General features: G+C 52.3%; 2 protein-coding genes across 6 annotated transcripts; both read left to right on the top strand.

Moving 5' to 3' along the window:
• The first annotated feature begins 256 nt into the window (after positions 1–256).
• LOC135177262 (cytochrome P450 2J2-like) lies at positions 257–10,938 on the top strand. Of its 3 annotated transcripts, none has more exons than XM_064146963.1 (9): positions 257–605; positions 2,167–2,329; positions 2,482–2,631; positions 3,708–3,868; positions 4,395–4,571; positions 4,822–4,969; positions 5,199–5,386; positions 5,864–6,002; positions 10,713–10,938. In XM_064146963.1, the coding sequence occupies exons 1-9, from the start codon at positions 417–419 to the stop codon at positions 10,892–10,894; spliced, it is 1,497 nt and encodes a 498-aa protein (XP_064003033.1). In that variant the 5' UTR covers positions 257–416; the 3' UTR covers positions 10,895–10,938. The 3 variants fall into 3 exon arrangements, with proteins under 3 accessions (XP_064003033.1, XP_064003035.1, XP_064003034.1); XM_064146965.1 differs by lacking the exon at positions 10,713–10,938 and adding an exon at positions 6,578–9,389 and having other exon boundaries at positions 4,834–4,969; XM_064146964.1 differs by lacking the exon at positions 10,713–10,938 and adding an exon at positions 6,578–9,389.
• A 35-nt stretch (positions 10,939–10,973) lies between these two features.
• Positions 10,974–17,768, top strand: LOC135177263 (cytochrome P450 2J2-like). 3 transcript variants are annotated; one of them, XM_064146969.1, is made up of 10 exons: positions 10,974–11,063; positions 11,454–11,753; positions 12,333–12,495; positions 12,647–12,796; positions 13,000–13,160; positions 13,679–13,855; positions 14,118–14,253; positions 14,879–15,066; positions 15,561–15,699; positions 15,961–17,768. In XM_064146969.1, the coding sequence occupies exons 2-10, from the start codon at positions 11,565–11,567 to the stop codon at positions 16,134–16,136; spliced, it is 1,479 nt and encodes a 492-aa protein (XP_064003039.1). In that variant the 5' UTR covers positions 10,974–11,063; positions 11,454–11,564; the 3' UTR covers positions 16,137–17,768. The 3 variants fall into 3 exon arrangements, with proteins under 3 accessions (XP_064003039.1, XP_064003036.1, XP_064003037.1); XM_064146966.1 differs by having other exon boundaries at positions 14,106–14,253; XM_064146967.1 differs by lacking the exon at positions 10,974–11,063 and having other exon boundaries at positions 11,311–11,753; positions 14,106–14,253.
• Positions 17,769–17,944: the final 176 nt, after the last annotated feature.

Raw genomic sequence — 17,944 nt, 5'->3', positions numbered from 1 at the left:
CCCTGGGCACGGCCAGGCTGCCGGGAGGCTCTCGGCCCCCACAGCTCCTTTCTGCCCTTTACGCAGGGACGTGAAGCCCTGGGGGTGTTGTAAAGCAGCGCTGGGAAGTGGGGGGGGCGGGGGGAAGGAGGAGCAGGAGGTGCTTTGCTTTGTGCTCGTTTGTGGCTTTTAGGCGAGGCAATGGTGCAGTTCAGTCCAGAAGGGGTTACTGCAGTGCTCCTCGCTGACATCTGGGGCAGCAGGAGTTTGAGGACAGCCTCCGGGCCGGGTCACAGAAAGCTGCTCCATGGTGTCTTGTGTTTGTGTGCAGAGCTTTGCCACCTGCCCGTGTCCGTGGGAGCTCGCTGGTGCCCAGTGAGCTCAGCCTGCCCTGCCCTGCCCTGGGACGCGTCCGAGCTGAGCTGCACCGTCCAGCCATGCTGCGCTTCCTCTGGGACAGCATCTCCTTCCAGATGCTCCTCATCTTCCTCACTGTCTTCCTGCTCGTTGCTGACTACCTGAAGCGCAGAAAGCCCAAGAACTACCCTCCCAGCCCCCTCGCCCTCCCCTTCATCGGGCACCTCTACCTGATGGACTTCAGAGATCCTATAAAGACCATGTGGAAGGTATGGCAGTGGTGGGCACCATGGGAGAGGGAATGTAGGAGACTGCAGCTATGAATCTCTTGCAGCATGGGGAAGGGTTTAGCTGAAACCCCATGGCCCATGAGGGCTCTCGGGATCTTGCCCCAGGGTGAGCAAAAGGTTTGCCCTTAGTCAGAGCTGCAGTCACACCTGCAGGGGCCTTACAGGGCTGACTGGAGACTGGAAGGGCATTTGTGAAGGGAGTGAAACAAAAGCTGTAAAACAGCAGGGTGGAAAAGTCAAACCTGGAGAGTTTTACTTGCTTGATGGCCAGACGACACCAACTCCTGATCGGGGAGAAGAAGGAAAAGGACAGTACTGGTTTCAGCTGGGACAGAGTTTGTTTTCTTCCTATCAGCTGTTGCAGAGCTATGTTTGGGATTTAGCAAGAGAGTGATGTTGCAAACGTGCTGATACTTTACTTGTTGCTAAGTAATGCTTATCCTGTGCAAGGAATTGTCAGTTTCCTGTGCTCTGCCAGGGAGCAAGTGCAGAAGAAGCTGGGAGGGAGCCTGGCAGGGACAACTGACCAGAACGAGTCAAAGGGATATCTCATGCCATAGGACATCATGCTCAGTAGATAAACTGAGGGGGGGTGGGGGAGGAGGGGAATTAGTTGGGAAGGGCTGATCATTTCTCATGGCCTGACTAGGCGTAGGTGGTGACTGATTGCACTGGGTCTCACTTGTCTTCCCTGGCTTTCCCCCCCCTCCTCTTTCCATTATCTTTAATTTCAGTTATTAAACTCTTCTTATCGCAAGTGTAACCTTTTTCATAGAATCATAGAATCATAGAATCAACCAGGTTGGAAGAGACCTCCAAGATCATCGAGTCCAACCTATCACCCAGCCCTAGCCAGTCAACTAGACCATGGCACTGAGTGCCTCATCCAGTCTTTTCTTGAAGACCCCCAGGGACGGTGCCTCCACCACCTCCCTGGGCAGCCCATTCCAATGCCAATCACTCTCTCTGTGAAGAACTTCTTCCTAACATCCAGCCTATACCTACCCTGGCACAACTTGAGACTGTGTCCCCTTGTTCTATTGCTGGTTACCTGGGAGAAGAGGCCAACCCCACCTGGCTACAATGTCCCTTCAGGTAGTTGTAGACAGTAATAAGATCACCCCTGAGCCTCCTCTTCTCCAGGCTAAACAGGCCCAGTTCCCTCAACCTCTCCTCATAGGATTTGTGCTCCAGGCCCCTCACCAGCTTTGTTGCCCTTCTCTGGACATGTTCCAGCACCTCAACGTCTTTCTTGAATTGAGGGGCCCAGAACTGGACACAGTACTCTTTTTTGTTCTTTCCAGCTCCCCCCATCGCCCTGGGGCAGGGGAAAGGAGCGAGCTAGCAGCTGTGTGCTGCTTAGTTGCCTTTTGGGGTTGAAACTTAACAGACGGTCAAGCAGACACTTCTGCCAACCCCTCATCTGTCCTGTCTCAGCTTCACATATTTGCACCCCTGTCCTCTGTCAGAGCTGCCCCAGCAGGCAAATGCATCGCAAATTGAAACTCTTTTATTTATTGCTCCTCCTACCCCATCTCAGCTTGTAGAAAAATGTGGAGATATCTGCAGCACACAAGTGGGCAACTTATCATTTGTGTTCATAAGTGGGCAGCAGCTGATCAAGGAAGTTCTTGTAAACCAAGGGGAAAACTTCATAGATCGCCCTGATATGCCTTTGGAGCAGAATTTCTTCAGCAACAAGGGTGAGTTATCCATCAGGATATTTATCTCAGCTGTAAGGTCAAAGTGTTGATCCTGCAGAGGTCTGAGACAGATGGAGATAATGTAGAACCCTCCAGCCTTCTCCTCTCTGTGGAGGGATCTGCCTTAATCCACAGTGGGCTCTTTCTGCCAGGACTGGTCAACTCCAATGGGCTCTTGTGGAAGCAGCAGAGGAGGTTCACCTTGAGCACCCTTCGGAACTTTGGACTGGGCAAGAGGAGCCTGGAGGAGCGCATCCAGGAGGAGTGTCAGTGCCTTGTGGATGCGTTTGCAGAGGAGCAGGGTGAGTGCCATGGCTCTCATAAGCTGTGCTGAAGGCAGGAACTCTTCAGTCACAATTCAGTGCATGCTGAAGATTACCTTACCTTGCAAGTGATGTTAGTTAGCACTCTGCCAGCAGCTCAGCTCATTGTGTAGGCAATTTGCTTTCAAATCCACTGGGGAATTGTGGTAGTTTGAGCCTAGCTGGGATATTTTAGTGAGAGGAAGTGGATTATGGGCTGTGAAAAGGAAACAGTGGTTGTGTCCACTTCACTCATAGGCTTGCTGAGATGTATGAAAACAAGAACACAAACAAAGATAACAGAGTTGATCTCTGACTCTGGCTGCCTCCCTTCTCTCTCTAACCTGCTGTCGGTGTGACTAATCCTTCTGCTTCCTAACCCTCCTGACTGATTCTCCAAACTCACCTTGAATGTAAGACAAAGTCTGAGATAAGGTAGAGGGGTGGAAAGGAGGTGGAAGGGTGGTTGGGAGCCCTTGGGGTTGGGGACTCTGGTTTCTGGGAGGGCTGTTTTGTTTCTGTATTACTTTTCAATTTGTCTATTTCTGTCTACAGCTGTATAGATTGTAAATAGCTGCTTGTACATTGTGCTAAGGTGTAAATATAAAGCTTCATTCTTTAATTTCCAGCTGCTGAATCTAGTCTGGGTAGTTTTCTTAAATGTGGGGGGCAGGTAACACCCAAACTATCACAGGAATGCAGCTTGGTAATGCCCAGAGTGTTGTCACCCACATTCAGCCTGCTGCCCTTTTGGAGATCTCTGCAAACCCCCCTGTCAGTGCAAACAGCAATTCTCAACTGGATTGGGATGATATCTGCTCTTCTGCAGACCTAGTTACCCAAAGTAAATGAACTTCTCCCATCATCTGATTTGAGCTGGAATCACTAGGGATGCCCAGCCAATCTTGGCCTGCTCATTGGGTTTTTGAGGTGTCCCAGGAAATCAGTGCCACGTAAGGTTGTGCTTCAGAGGCCACTCACTTCACTTGTATTTGCTGAATATTTTACCTCTGAGGACTTTGTTTTCTTTTATCTGAAGACTGGAAGGGAGCTGATTGTTCCATTTCCTTCTCCAGGCAATCCTTTCAATCCTCATTTTCAGCTCACTAATGCTGTTTCGAATATCATCTGCTCCATCATCTTTGGCAATCGATTTGAATACCATGATGAGGAATTCCAAACCTTGCTGCACCTGATGGAAGACACAGTTAGGCTCCATGGGACTGTAGCAGGCCAGGTACAGCCCTCCTGCCCACAGTGTGGGTGGTGTGCAGGTTTGAAGGACCATGTTTTCCCCTCTGGAGTTGAGATCAAAACTTGTAGTGATTTCACCAGCACATTTCCTCGTCTTTCCTTGTTTCTTAGCCCACTGCATATTTGCTGTAATTTCTCTCTGCCTTAGCAATCACTGAATGCTTCAGGTTGGAAGAGACCTTTAAAGGTCATCCAGTCTAAACCCTGCAGAGTCAGCAGGGACATCATTTCCAAGCTGTGCAGGGCTCATGTTGCTTTGTTGCTTTCTCTCAACCAGCATCCCCTGTCCCACTCACTGCCTGCCTGTCTGCCTGCTGCAATGTGGGGCATGCACAAGTCACTCCACAACAGGCACACCAAACCCTTGCAGTGCTCTTCTGCAGCTGAGCTACTCCCACCAGCTCCAGCAGTTTAGCAGGCATGGCACTGCAAGCTCCTCAGGTTCTGACAGCAAAAGGTGGGCAGTGTCAGTCATGTATTCACTTTGCCTTTCTCCTCTGTGTCCAAAGCTGTACCCATCTTTCCCAACTGTGATGAAATTCTTGCCTGGATCCCACCAAACCATTTTAAAAAACTGGAAGGTGATGAGAAGTTTTGTGGTGGAGAAGATTGACAGACACAAGGAGGACTGGAACCCCTCGGAGAGCCGGGACTACATTGACAGCTACCTGCAGGAGATGGCCAAGGTCAGCCACACGAAGCAAACCCTTCTGCAGCGCAGCTTAGAGGTCAGGAGGGATGCAGATTGGGCACAGAGTCTCCATCTGAGCTGCCTGTGTGGCCAGTTAGGAGCCCTAAAGTGGAGATCAGCGTCAGGCCCCGCGTCAGCAAGGGGCAGGTGCGAGGGGACAGCAGCCTCTGCCAAAGTACTTGGGGTTGGCTGGGACTAAGCCTAGGGTCAGGGCAGCTCACTCTGTGTGTGTGGCACTAATGCAGCTTTTTGTGAAGGGTGACAGCAGCAACAGCTTCCAGGAGGAAAACCTGGTGGCATGCGTGCTGGACCTGCTGTTTGCCGGGACCGAGACCACTGCCACCACCCTGCGCTGGGCTCTGCTCTACATGGCCATCCACCCAGAAATCCAAGGTACAGCCAGGCAGAGCTCAGGGCTTGACCTGCTTCTAGGCCTCACAGCTCCCTGGGACACTCTCTCTTCTCAGGGACAAATGGGAATCCCCTTGCGTTCAGAACAAAGAGCTGCAAGCAGTGGGGGGCATCTCGGGGCAGTGCTTAGGGCCCCTTCGCGGCAAGCACCTTGCCTTGTTCCAAGGGTTTCTCCCCTGGCCCTTGGCTGATCGCTGCTCTTTGCCTCCAGCCCGCGTGCAGGCCGAGATTGACCTGGTGATGGGGCAGGTGAGGCAGCCAGCCCTGGAGAACAGGGACAAAATGCCCTACACCAATGCTGTCATCCACGAAGTGCAGAGGATGGGCAACATCATCCCCTTCAATGTGCCAAGAGCTGCAGCCAGGGACACGGTCGTGGGCGGCTACACCATACCCAAGGTAAGCCCAGTGCTGGGGCTTCAGCAGGAGTCTCCCAGCTGCCCAGGAATGATCCTGCAGGCCAGGCTGTGGATTGTCAAGCTACATCAAGTCTGTGCCCTGTCCAGAGTTCACTCCTGCTGAACATGTCTGTGTGCCAGCTCAACAATGTAGAAGGCTGCAGAGCCTGGCAAGATGCCAGACACGCACACACTCCATCAAGGCACAGTTCCTATCTCATGGAGCCTTGGTAGAAACTTGGTCCAGGAGTACAGGAGATAAAAATGATGCTGAGGAGGGGAAAATGTGGTTCTATAATCAGCACACTTGCAAATGGAGAAGAAGTAGGGAAATCTGGCCATGCACATGGGTGTTGGACAGACAGTTGCAGTAGATGTGGACTATGGATGTTCCTCATGGAGAGGAGAGTGGGAGGTAAAAATGCCCTTCCTGCTGCCAGTGGCAAAGTGCAAACTCTTCTTCCTTTTCTTCTTATAGGGAACTTTCATGATGACAAATTTAAGCTCTCTGATGTTTGATGAGAACGAGTGGGAGACCCCCCACTCTTTTAACCCTGGGCACTTCCTGAAGGATGGTCAGTTCCAGAGAAAGGAGCTTTTCATACCCTTTTCTGTGGGTGAGTTTTGCTGGGTTTTGCTGTTCCTTTGTGAGGCAGTGGGGTGAGACATCCAACTGTGTGATGGAGACACAAAGGAGAAGAGCAATGGATAGGGAAGATGTTGGCTGCACTGTAGGTGACACTCAGGCTGTTATCGTTTGGCCACCCCAAAGCACCACGACCGTGCTCCTAGCAGTTTCTCTTCTCATATGAAGGGAGAGATTAGGATGAATAAAAGACCATAAGATGCTAGAGAGCCTGGACAGCCCTTCAGCAAGGCAAGAACATTACCCTGTGCTCCTGCTCCCATATTACTAAGTTCTCTGGGGCCTTCCCTGTTGCCACATAGGGATGACAAAATGTGTACAGTTCCACACAGGTGCCCTTGCTGTGTCCTGCACCGCATGGAGCAGCCATGCTGTAACACTAACACCCTGCTGGAGCACTCAGGTCGGGCAGCAAAACTCATCCTGGGGAAGGGGCAGCACAGCTGCAGCATGGTCCTAAGGGAAGGCAGAGGCTTCCTCAGCAGTGAAAGCAGCTGAGCAGCAGGCAGTGTTGGCTGAGGGTACCATGGGTGGCTGTCTCCACAGGGAAGCGAGCCTGCCTGGGCGAGGTGATGGCCCGCTCCGAGCTCTTCCTCTTCTTCACGGCTCTGCTCCAGAAATTCACCTTCCAGCCCCCCCCAGACACCACCTACAGTCTCAAGCCCAAGCTGGGCATGACCATGGCACCAGAGCCCTACAAGATCTGTGCCGTGCCTCGGTAGTGAAGCTTTGGCCACCACCCTGCTGGGGAAGATCCTTTGGCCATGTCGTGCATTCTCTTGAGCCTGCTGCTGAGCATTCAGTACCATGCTGATGTGATTTTATGGCTGGCTCATTTCTGCTGCTTCTGCTTTTGCTTCTCTAAGAACTTGCTATGATGATTGTGCATTGTATTGTTTACATTATTCCGTATCTCAACCTCTCAGGGTAAGTGTTGGGGATTTTGTTTTCTCTCACTCTCTATCCTGGCACTGAGTCTTGTTTAGACTGTGTGTAAACTGGAACAGTCTATTTTGCTGCCCAATATGGGTCAAAAGAGGTTGAGATAACAGGAAGTGAGATAATGAGAAGATTCAGTTAAGTTTGTTAAACAGTTTTGTGCAAGTGTTTTTTTCCATGGCATGTTTGCATCGTTGGTGCATTTGCTCTCCTGGGACAGCTGGGACAGCATGCTGGGGCAGGCCCTGGTTATGGTACCTAAACTCTGTGTTTAGGGTGTTAATCACATGGAGAAATGGATTATCACAGAATCAACCAGCTTGGAAGAGACCTCCAAGGTCATCCAGTCCAACCTAGCACCCAGCCCTGGCCAAGCAATCAGACCATGGCACTAAGTGCCCCATCCAGGCTTTGCTTCAACACTGCCAGGCACGGTAACTCCACCACCTCCCTCGGCAGCCCATTCCAATGCCAATCACTCTCTCTGACAACAACTTTCTCCTAACATACATCTTATACCTCCCATGGAACAGCTTCAGACTCTGTTCCCTTCTTCTGTTGCTGGCTGCCTGGCAGAAGAGACCAACCCCGCCTGGCTACAGCCTCCCTTCAGGGAGCTGTAGACAGCAATGAGCTCTGCCCTGAGCCTCCTCTTCTGCAGGCTGCACACCCCCAGCTCCCTCAGCCTCTCCTCACAGGGCTGTGCTCCAGGCCCCTCACCAGCTTTGTCGCCCTCTGCTGGACACAGGACTCAAGGTGTGGCCTGGCCAGTGCTGAATACAGGGGCAGAATGCCACAGTGTTGCTGTGCTGGATACTCATATTATGGTATGGTTATTCCACTAGCTGCTTGGTTTAGATGTAATCTTATCCAATGAATGGGCCAGGTCTTGTCCAGAGTAATACAGGTCTTTCCCAGGAATACTACCTGGAGATGTGCCCCGAGGCTGGATGCATGGGAGAGTATAGGACAAGTGCCTAAGATGGTGGTCACCTCCAGTTTTCTGGAATGTCAGCCCTGAATGAGTGCAAAATCCTGACAAACTGGTGAAAGATGTGGAAAAAAGCTTTTGTCGGCCTGGAATTTGCTGAGAGACAGACAGCAGTGCAGCATGCTGGGGCCTGGCCCATGCCTATAGAACCCTTCTCATCACTGTTCAGAGTGCTCAGGGGCAAGAGACAGTCTCAGAGCCTACAGACAGATGGGCAGGCACCACAGCTACTCGGATCCCAGCAGCAGGCTTGGCAGCTGCACCACAGAACTAGCCTCTGCCAGTGTCAGTCACCCCTGTGTGGAAAAAGAAAGATACAAGCAAAGCAGCTTGTCTGGCAAAGAATGAGGATGAATCAGGGTCATCAGAGTGACAGGAAGAAGAGCCAGGGCTGGTCACTCAATCATTATCCCTGGCCTTGAAAGATGCCCAAGGACAAACAGTGGATGAAAAGACTAGCAGACTCCAGCAGTGTGAGAGAAGCCTCTCTCTTCCTCTGTACAGCCCTGTGTCTCAGCTGTGGAGGAAGTGTCACGAGAGGTCCATCAACCCAAAAAGACCATGCACTGCTCCCCATCTGTACAGTCCTGTGTTTGAGCCATGAGGAGCAGGTGCTGTCCAATGGAGACAGTCTGGTGTTACTTGCATGACTACGGGGAGGGAGGACAAGAGGAGAGGACTCCCCATCTGTACAGTCCTGTGTTTGAGCCATGAGGAGGGGACAGAAAGCTCACTTCAGTCTTGGCTGCACAAGTATGTGAATTACAAGGAAATTCTCTCTGGAAGAACACTGCCCCAGTTTCCAGTGGAAAATTGCCCCAAAAGAGCAGAACTGATATTGGATACTGCTTCTGATCCTCCCGAAGGGACTGCCAGAGCACTTTTACAGGACACGAGTGATTTCAGTCAGAAGTAGTGGAGCCCTGACTCCAGCCAGGTGGAGGAGAGGGACAGGAAGGTCTACTGGACAGCATGGATCAGATAGTCTGACCTGTTGGGCTTATTTTGAGTGGGAAAGGACAGTGACTGATGTGTGTTGTGTGATGCTAATTGCTGCTGGCCATAATGTAGGTGGTATAGAATAAGGAGTGGAGATTGCCATGGGCTTGAGTTGAAATCTGCACCAGCCAGTTGAATCTCCTGGTGAGTATTCAGCACCAAGATGAGGTCATGCCAGCTTTAAAATGAAGGTGCTGGCTGCAGCAGAGTATCATGGGGCTTGTAGTTCAGATTGTAACAAAGATTCCTCCTTCTGCATATTGCTTCTGGTTTAGGGGTGGGTCTTTTCTGCTAGGCTGCCTGTAGCCTTGGTGGGGGGCGTCATTTTATGCCTGGCTTCTCTTGCTGCTTCTGCTTTTCCTTTTCTGTGACACAGCAAAGGTAATTGTGCACTGTATTCTTTTCATTAAACTCCTCATCTCAACCCCACAGGGCTTTTTGTGTTACTTTCCCTCCTGGTCTTTGAGAGGCTGCTTGTGAGAGAAAGTTGCCTTAGACCGGGACACGTATGACTTTCTGCAGCAGCGCTTGGCTCTTCAGGAGCTACCAGAAAAGCCATAACCAAACAGGCTGCCAGACCCAAGCTCTGGGTCTTCTCATGACCAACCACTTGGAAGTAGAGCACACCACCCCTCGCTCCCTCCTGCACTCAGGAAGGCAGTGGTGGCTGCCCATATGTACTGTGACAGGTCAGCCACGGGCTGAAAACGTCCTGCAGCTCAGCTCAGGCTTCCTGCACAGCTGAGAATCTTTTCCCTTCCCTTCTCCCTCAAACACACACAGCTGCAGTTTTTGTTCTTCACTGTCTGAAACTGCTTTGCATCCAGCCTAAGAAAGAAGGAAAGATGGTTCTTTTGTATCTGGACGTTCACTTGACGGCCACTGGGACACCTCTGCTGTTGAAAAGCTCCTCCGCTGTCACGGTAGCACACAGCTCCTCATCCACATAGAGGCAGTAGCCCAAGGCAACAGATAGTTACCACGGTCAAGATGCTGAAGCTGAGGAGTATGGTCGAGAGAGAGGAAGAACCAAGCCCTGTGGAAAAAAACAGGTCTGAAACAGGGGCCCTTAAGGAAACTTGCAACACTTTCTCCCTGCTAATCTTCCATCCAGAATGCTGAAAGGCTGCTTGCTCTCATCCCCAACTTCACTTCTAGGTGGAGGTTAGTTCTCAGGGAACAAGACTAAGAACTGGGCAGATAAATAACCTGCAGAGGAGGCTGGAGGGGGCACTCAGTTTTCTCTTGCACGTGATAACCAGCACAGAAATCTAGAAGTGTGCACCTGCCCTCTGGGTGTTTAGTGCAGACGGGGCTGGAGGGCAGGTGCAGGTCTTCTTTGAGTAGCAATTGGCAATCCCCGAGGTCATGCAGCGGCTAATTTGCAGCAACGTTCGGTCCTGCCACTTCACAAGGTCACTTCCCAAGCTCTCCGACCGCTGCCAGCAGACACACCCAGTGTCTGGGAGTGCAGCTGTGAAGAGGAAGGAGAGGAGGGGAAGTCAGCAGAGATCCGATTTATGGTTGGTATAGTGCAGCAGACATACCCTGATAGGCAGATGCGCCATGTCCTCGAACACCACACTTCAGACAGTGCAGTGCTGTTCGACAAATACTTGGGAGAGTTCAGGCACATTCCATCCTGAACACTTCTCAGGAAAACAAGCCATATTTGGCACACTGGGATGTTGCCTGTCAGCTGTCCTAACTGATCCCTTCAGTGTATTTTTAATGCATGTTTCACCATTGCAGGCTCCAGCACAAGTTATGCACTCCAAGGACAGAGCATTTGGGAAGGGATGGCCAGAGGACTTGGTGCAGGGAAGGCACCATGGCCGGGTCAGCGCGCTGTGCTGGCACTTCCTCAGCAGAGACGAGACAGCAGCGCTTACCAACAGCTACAGCTCCCAGCCCACACCGCCCTGACGCCCTGACACCTCGGCCAGTCAGATGCTTGCTGAAAGGGTTGCACAACTCTCTGGGCTGTCCCCGCTGGAGCTCGGCAGGGAGCGGGGAAGGAGCTTCTGCGGAGCAGCAAAGCGCAAGGTGCTCGCAGCAGCCGCTGCCTCCTGCGCCCTGAAGCTGGCAGCAGGACCTGGCACGGTGAGGCCCCCGCGGGGAGGAGGCAGCAGAGCTGCCACTGAGCCCTGGGCTCCTGGCAGTGGCACGACCAGGCTGCCGGGAGGCTCTCGGCCCCCACAGCTCCTTTCTGCCCTTTACGCAGGGACCTGGAGCCCTGGGGGTGTTGTAAAGCAGCGCTGGGAAGTGGCGGGGGGGGGGGGGGGGGGGGGGGGGGGGGGGGAGGGAAGGAGGAGCAGGAGGTGCTTTGCTTTGTGCTCGTTTGTGGCTTTTAGGCGAGGCAATGGTGCAGTTCAGTCCAGAAGGGGTTAACTGCAGTGCTCCTCGCTGACACCCGGGGCAGCAGGAGTTTGAGGACAGCCTCCGGGCCGGGTCACAGAAAGCTGCTCCATGGTGTCTTGTGTTTGTGTGCAGAGCTTTGCCACCTGCCCGTGTCCGTGGGAGCTCGCTGGTGCCCAGTGAGCTCAGCCTGCCCTGCCCTGCCCTGCCCTGGGACGCGTCCGAGCTGAGCTGCACCGTCCAGCCATGCTGCGCTTCCTCTGGGACAGCATCTCCTTCCAGATGCTCCTCATCTTCCTCACTGTCTTCCTGCTCGTTGCTGACTACCTGAAGCGCAGAAAGCCCAAGAACTACCCTCCCAGCCCCCTCGCCCTCCCCTTCATCGGGCACCTCTACCTGATGGACTTCAAAGATCCTGTAAAGACCGTGCAGAAGGTATGGGAGAGGAAATATAGGAGATTGCAGCTATGCAAGCCTTGCAACACGGGGAAGGGTTTAACTGAAACCCCATGGCCCATAAGTATCTCAGGATCTTGCCCCAGGGTGGGCAGGAGGTTTGCCCTTAGTCAGCAGGAACATGGATGAACTTGTGCCTGGGTATGAGGTGAGGGACATGGGCTAAGGGCAGAACACAATAGCAGGGCTGTAGTCACACCTGCAGGGGCCTTGCAGGGCTGACTGGGGACCAGAAGGGCATTTGGATCTGAGTGAAACAAAAAGCTTACTTCACCCAGGTCCCTGGGTACAAGTATTTCTCCTCTTTTCATGACAATTATTACTGTATTTTATGTACTAATCAGTTCAGTAATCAGTAAACAGTGGCAATCAGTTGTCATTTATGTTTGAAACTTGACACACAGCCAAGCAGACACTTGTGCAAACACCTCCATCTCCAGTTCTGCCCTCAGCTTGCCTTACTTTACTCCACGTTACTGTTAGGGCTGTCCCTGTCCCAGCGGGCATGTTCAGGGCAAATTAACCCTCTTTTATTTATTCCTCTCCACCCCATCCCAGCTTCTAGAGAAGTTCGGGGATATCTTCAGCATGTATATGGGCAGCACAGCGTGTGTGCTTGTTAATGGGCAGCAGCTGATCAAGGAAGTTCTTGTAAACCAAGGGGAAAACTTCATAGATCGCCCTGATTTTCCTTTTGGGGAGAACATCTTCAGCAACAAGGGTGAGTGTGCTGACAGGGTACTTATCTTGGCTGCTAGGCTAGGTGTGGATCCCGCAGAACCCTGACAGTACTGGTGATAAGGTTGAGCCCTGCAGCAGTTTCCCCTTAGTGGAGGGAACTGCTTTGAACCACAGTGGGCTCTTTCTGCCAGGACTGGTCTTCTCCAATGGGCTCTTGTGGAAGCAGCAGAGGAGGTTCACCTTGAGCACCCTTCGGAACTTTGGACTGGGCAAGAGGAGCCTGGAGGAGCGCATCCAGGAGGAGTGTCAGTGCCTTGTGGATGCGTTTGCAGAGGAGCAGGGTGAGTGCCATGGCTCTCATAAGCTGTGCTGAAGGCAGGAACTGGCATGGGCTGTTAGAACTTCACCTGAAACAGACAGGAGGGTGAGCTTCAGGGCACACTCCCATCACTTGTGTTTGCTGACTGCTTTACCTCTGAGAACTTTGTTTTCTCCTTTCCTCTGAAGACTGGAAGAGAGCTGATCATTGCCTCTCCTTCTCCAGGCAACCCTTTCAATCCTCGAGTTCTGCTCACCAATGCTGTTTCAGATATCATCTGCTCCATCACCTTTGGCAACCGCTTTGACTACCACGATGAGGACTTCCAAAAGTTGCTGCAGCTGCTGGAGGAGACAGTGAGGCTGCATGGGACTATAGCGAGCCAGGTACAGCCATCTTGCCACCAGCATGGCTGCTGTGCAGCTTTGCAGGATCCTAGCTTCTTCTCTGGGGTCGAGCTCAAAACTTGCACTCTTTTCACCACCTCACTCCATTGTCATTCCTTGTTCCCTCCCATAAGGCATATTTGCTGTAATTTCTCTCTGCCTTAGCAATCACTGAATGCTTCAGGTTGGGAGAGACCTTTAAAGGTCATCCAGTGTAAACCCTGCAGAGTCAGCAGGGACATCATTTCCAAGCTGTGCAGGGCTCACGTTGCTTTTTCTCAACCAGCATCCCCTGTCCCACTCACTGCCTGCCTGTCTGCCTGCTGCAATGTGGGGCATGCACAAGTCACTCCACAACAGGCACACCAAACCCTTGCAGTGCTCTTCTGCAGCTGAGCTACTCCCACCAGCTCCAGCAGTTTAGCAGGCATGGCACTGCAAGCTCCTCAGGTTCTGACAGCAAAAGGTGGGCAGTGTCAGTCATGTATTCACTTTGCCTTTCTCCTCTGTGTCCAAAGCTGTATTCCTCTTTCCCAACTGTGATGAAATTCTTGCCTGGATCCCACCAAACCATTTTAAAAAACTGGAAGGTGATGAGAAGTTTTGTGATGGAGAAGATTGACAGACACAAGGAGGACTGGAACCCCTCGGAGAGCCGGGACTACATTGACAGCTACCTGCAGGAGATGGCCAAGGTCAGCCACACGAAGCAAACTCTTCTGCAGCGCAGCTTAGAGGTCAGGAGGGATGCAGATTGGGCACAGAGTCTCCATCTGAGCTGCCTGTGTGGCCAGTTAGGAGCCCTAAAGTGGAGATCAGCGTCAGGCCCCACGTCAGCAAGGGGCAGGTGCGAGGGGACAGCAGCTTCTGCCAAAATCCTTGGGGTTGGCTGGGACTAAGCCTAGGGTCAGGGCAGCTCTCTCTGATTGTGTGGCACTAAAGCAGCTTTTTGTGAAGGGTGACAGCAGCAGCAGCTTCCAGGAGGAAAACCTGGTGGCATGCGTGCTGGACCTGCTGTTTGCCGGGACCGAGACCACTGCCACCACCCTGCGCTGGGCTCTGCTCTACATGGCCATCCACCCAGAAATCCAAGGTACAGCCCCCTGAATCCCAGCAGGCACAGGGAGGAGATCATCCTCCTGTACTCAGCTTTAGTGAGGCCATCCCTTGAGAATTGGGCTCAGTTCTGGGCCCCTCACTATAGCAAAGACATCGAGGTGCTGGAGTATGTCTAGAGCAGGGCAAGGAGGCTTTTCAAGGGTTTGGAGCACATTACCTACAGGAGGCAAATGAGGCAGCTAAGGTTATGGGAGGAGGGTGGGGGGAGTCCTCAATGCTCTCTACAGCTACCTCCCAGTTGGAGTGAGGAGAGAGCAAGCCTCTTCTAGTTGGTGTCAAGCAGCAGTATGAGAGGGAATGGTTAGAGGCTGTGCCATGGGAGGCTCAGGCTGGCTATTAGGAAATATTTCTTCACTGAAAGGGTTCTCAAACATTGGAATGATCTGCCCAGGGCAGTGGTGGAGTCCCCATCCCTGGGGGTGTTAAGCAGTGTGTGGACCTAGCACTTGCTGACTTGATGTCTTGTTGACACTTCAGTACTGGGTTGAAGGTTGGACTGGACTCCAACAAGACAGACTCTATGCTTCTGAATTCAGTCCAAAGAGGTGCCAGCAGTGTCTCAGGCTGGCCCTTGGCTGATCGCTGCTCTTTGCCTCCAGCCCGTGTGCAGGATGAGATTGACCTGGTGATAGGGCAGGTGCGGCAGCCAGCCCTGGAGGACAGGGACAAAATGCCCTACACCAATGCTGTCATCCATGAAGTACAGAGGATGGGCAACATCATCCCCTTCAATGTGCCAAGAGCTGCAACCAGGGACACGGTTGTGAGTGGCTACACCATACCCAAGGTAATCCCAGTGCTGGGGCTTTATCAGTTCCCCAGGCATGATGCTCTAGGCTAGGTCCCTTCTGCACAGGTATCAGTGGCAAAGCCACAGTGTCTCTGCCCTGTCCAAAGTTCACTCCTACTGAACTCATGCTTGTGCCACCCACACAATAGTCTCTAGCACACAGAATGCTGCAGAGCACTGTACGGCAACACAGCGCTGCACGCAGCCCCAGCAAGGCACAGATCACAGCTAATACAGCTTTGACAGGAACTTTGGCCCCAGAGTCCAGTAGATAAATTGATGCTAATGAGGGAAAAAAGGAGGGTGTAAAATTGGCACACCTAAAAATGGACAAGAAGTAGGAAAAACTGCCCAGGCAAGGGGGTGCTGGGCAGGTAATGCCAGCAGAATTTAACTAAGAATGTTCTTGGTGGAGAGAAGAGTGGAAGATAAAAATGCCCCTCCTGCTGCCAGTGACAAAGTGCAATCTCTTCTTCTTTTTCTCCTCTTAGGGCACTTTTACTGTAATAAATTTAGGCTCTCTGATGTTTGACAAGAACGAGTGGGAAACCCCCCACTCTTTTAACCCTGGGCACTTCCTGAAGGATGGTCAGTTCCAGAGAAAGGAGCTTTTCATACCCTTTTCCATGGGTAAGATTTGCTGGATTTTGCTGTTCCTGTGTGAGGCACTGGGGTGGGACTTCCAACTGTGTGATGGAGACACAAAGGAAAAGAGCAATGGATAGGGAAGATGTTGGCTGCAATTGAGGTGCCACTCAAGCTGTGCTCATCTGGCCACCCCAATGCATCATAGCAATGCTCCTAAGGGAAGGCAGAGGCTTTCTCAGCAGTGAAAGCAGCTGAGCAGCAGGCAGTGTTGGCTGAGGGTACCATGGGTGGCTGTCTCCACAGGGAAGCGAGCCTGCCTGGGCGAGGTGATGGCCCGCTCCGAGCTCTTCCTCTTCTTCACGGCTCTGCTCCAGAAATTCACCTTCCAGCCCCCCCCAGACACCACCTACAGCCTCAGGCCCAAGCTGGCCATGACCATGGCACCAGAGCCCTACAAGATCTGTGCCGTGCCTCGGTAGTGAAGCTTTGGCCACCGCCCTGCTGGGGAAGATCCTTTGGCAGGGATGCCAAGCAGCAGCCCCGGGTGGTGCTAACCAGCAGCTGGCTGCAGCAGGGGACAGGCAGTTTGTTTGCTTCCTGTGCAGCAATCACAGAATCAGTTCTTTTACAAGCAGACCTTGCCCTCTGTGCCCTGTGAGCAAGGTGAGCAGCCTGGGCATGCTTCTAACTGATCACTTCAGCCCTACTGCACTTGTAATAAATGAGTCACCACTACAGGTCTCTGTGGGGAGGGGTATTTTCTCTTCAAGAGAAGACACAGAAGATCTGTGGACTTTTCTTCACCCCCAAAGTTTTTAAAGCCATTTAGGACTAAGTACTGGTTACTCTCAGTTTTTTCACTCATTCTGGTGCAGGTGTGACTCTGGTAGGTGGCCACAGTTTGCACTGGATTAGTAAACAGGTGCTAATCTCTTCCATCTTCTGTTTCAAAGTTCCCTTTCCATGTTATCAAGTGGCTCCTTCTCTACTTGTGTAGAGAATTAGTGATTAAAGTCATCCTGTTTTCCTGCTTTTTTGGTGGGCTTTTGAAAATCATTTGGGCCAACTCCCCCCAAACACCCCGTTCTTATATGTCATCATCCTGTACCATAAGGACAGGAGGCACAAACTGTCTATTTTTGAGTGGAGCATTGTATGGATGTGAAGTGGTGCATGTGCATCCCCACAGGTTCATGCCTCCAAGAGCCTAAAGGCTGAGGCTAGAAAGATACCAAACCTTTTTTCCCCTTGAATTCCACAATGTAGCAGCAGTTGAGCTCTTCATGTTTCTCATGTGTAAAGGTGATGCAGCAGCTTTGCTTTGGCACATCTGGCATTGCTTCAGCAGCTCTGTTATATCTCAGTGCCATGTCTTTCACACTGGACAGTCCCAATGGCCACAACTAACCAATGTCCCCAGCACAGAGCAAATGAACCTGAATCATCCCCAAGAGCCCAAGGTGGCAGCTGATGACTGCAGCTGCAGCAGGTGCACATGGTGCAACATCAAAGGGCTGCTACAGATATCCCTGCTTCTTTAAAGAGAAAAGACACAGGTGAAAATGCAGTGTGGAGTGTGTGCATCATCAACTCCCTGCTTCAGAACCAACCTGATATGGCAAAACTTGGCCCAGCCTCTTACCTGCTTCCACTGAAGGGTCACAGTATGATGAGCTGGGCACCTGCTTTGGCATTTCGGCACCTGCCTTAGCTTGGGGCACTATTCCAGCACAAACTACGCACCTCAAATCCAAAGCTGGCGAGGAGGGATGGCCAGAAGGCTTGTCCAGCATAGATCAGAAAGATACAGTGCTTAGAAACAGCTGCAGGTCCTGGCTGACTGCTTCCTGCCCACACTGCCCTGATCCACTGGAGCTCAACCCAGGGGTGTCCTGGTGTAACGCAGCCTGCTCCAGCAGGAAAGCCTTCCACACAAGCCCGGGGGTGAAAAGGAGAGCTAAGAAACCCAAAGCCTGTGTGTTGAGAGGAAGAAGAGTTCACTGGGATCATACAGTGTGCGGTTGTACGACAGGGAACTGTTTGGCACAGGGGCAGAAGCAGCGGCGGAAGGCAGCAGTGAGGTAGCCCCCACTGCCCCCCCACCCCCCAACCCTCCCAAGCCTACAGATAGGCCAGCGGGGAGAAAAGAGACCAACATCCCAAACCGAGACGCTGGAGGCAGCAGAAGGCAAGGAGGAGGCTCTCATGTTAGCGCCGGAACTTCAAGCCCCGCGGCCCTTGGCTGCAGCAGCACTTTGGGTTCAGAGCAGGCAGGAGGCCAGCTGGG

Source organism: Pogoniulus pusillus, chromosome 8 (genome assembly GCF_015220805.1).
Source record: "Pogoniulus pusillus isolate bPogPus1 chromosome 8, bPogPus1.pri, whole genome shotgun sequence".
Lineage (NCBI taxonomy): Eukaryota > Metazoa > Chordata > Aves > Piciformes > Lybiidae > Pogoniulus > Pogoniulus pusillus.
The sequence above is the reverse complement of the archived record's forward strand: the minus strand, read 5'-3'. Positions and strand labels throughout refer to the sequence as shown.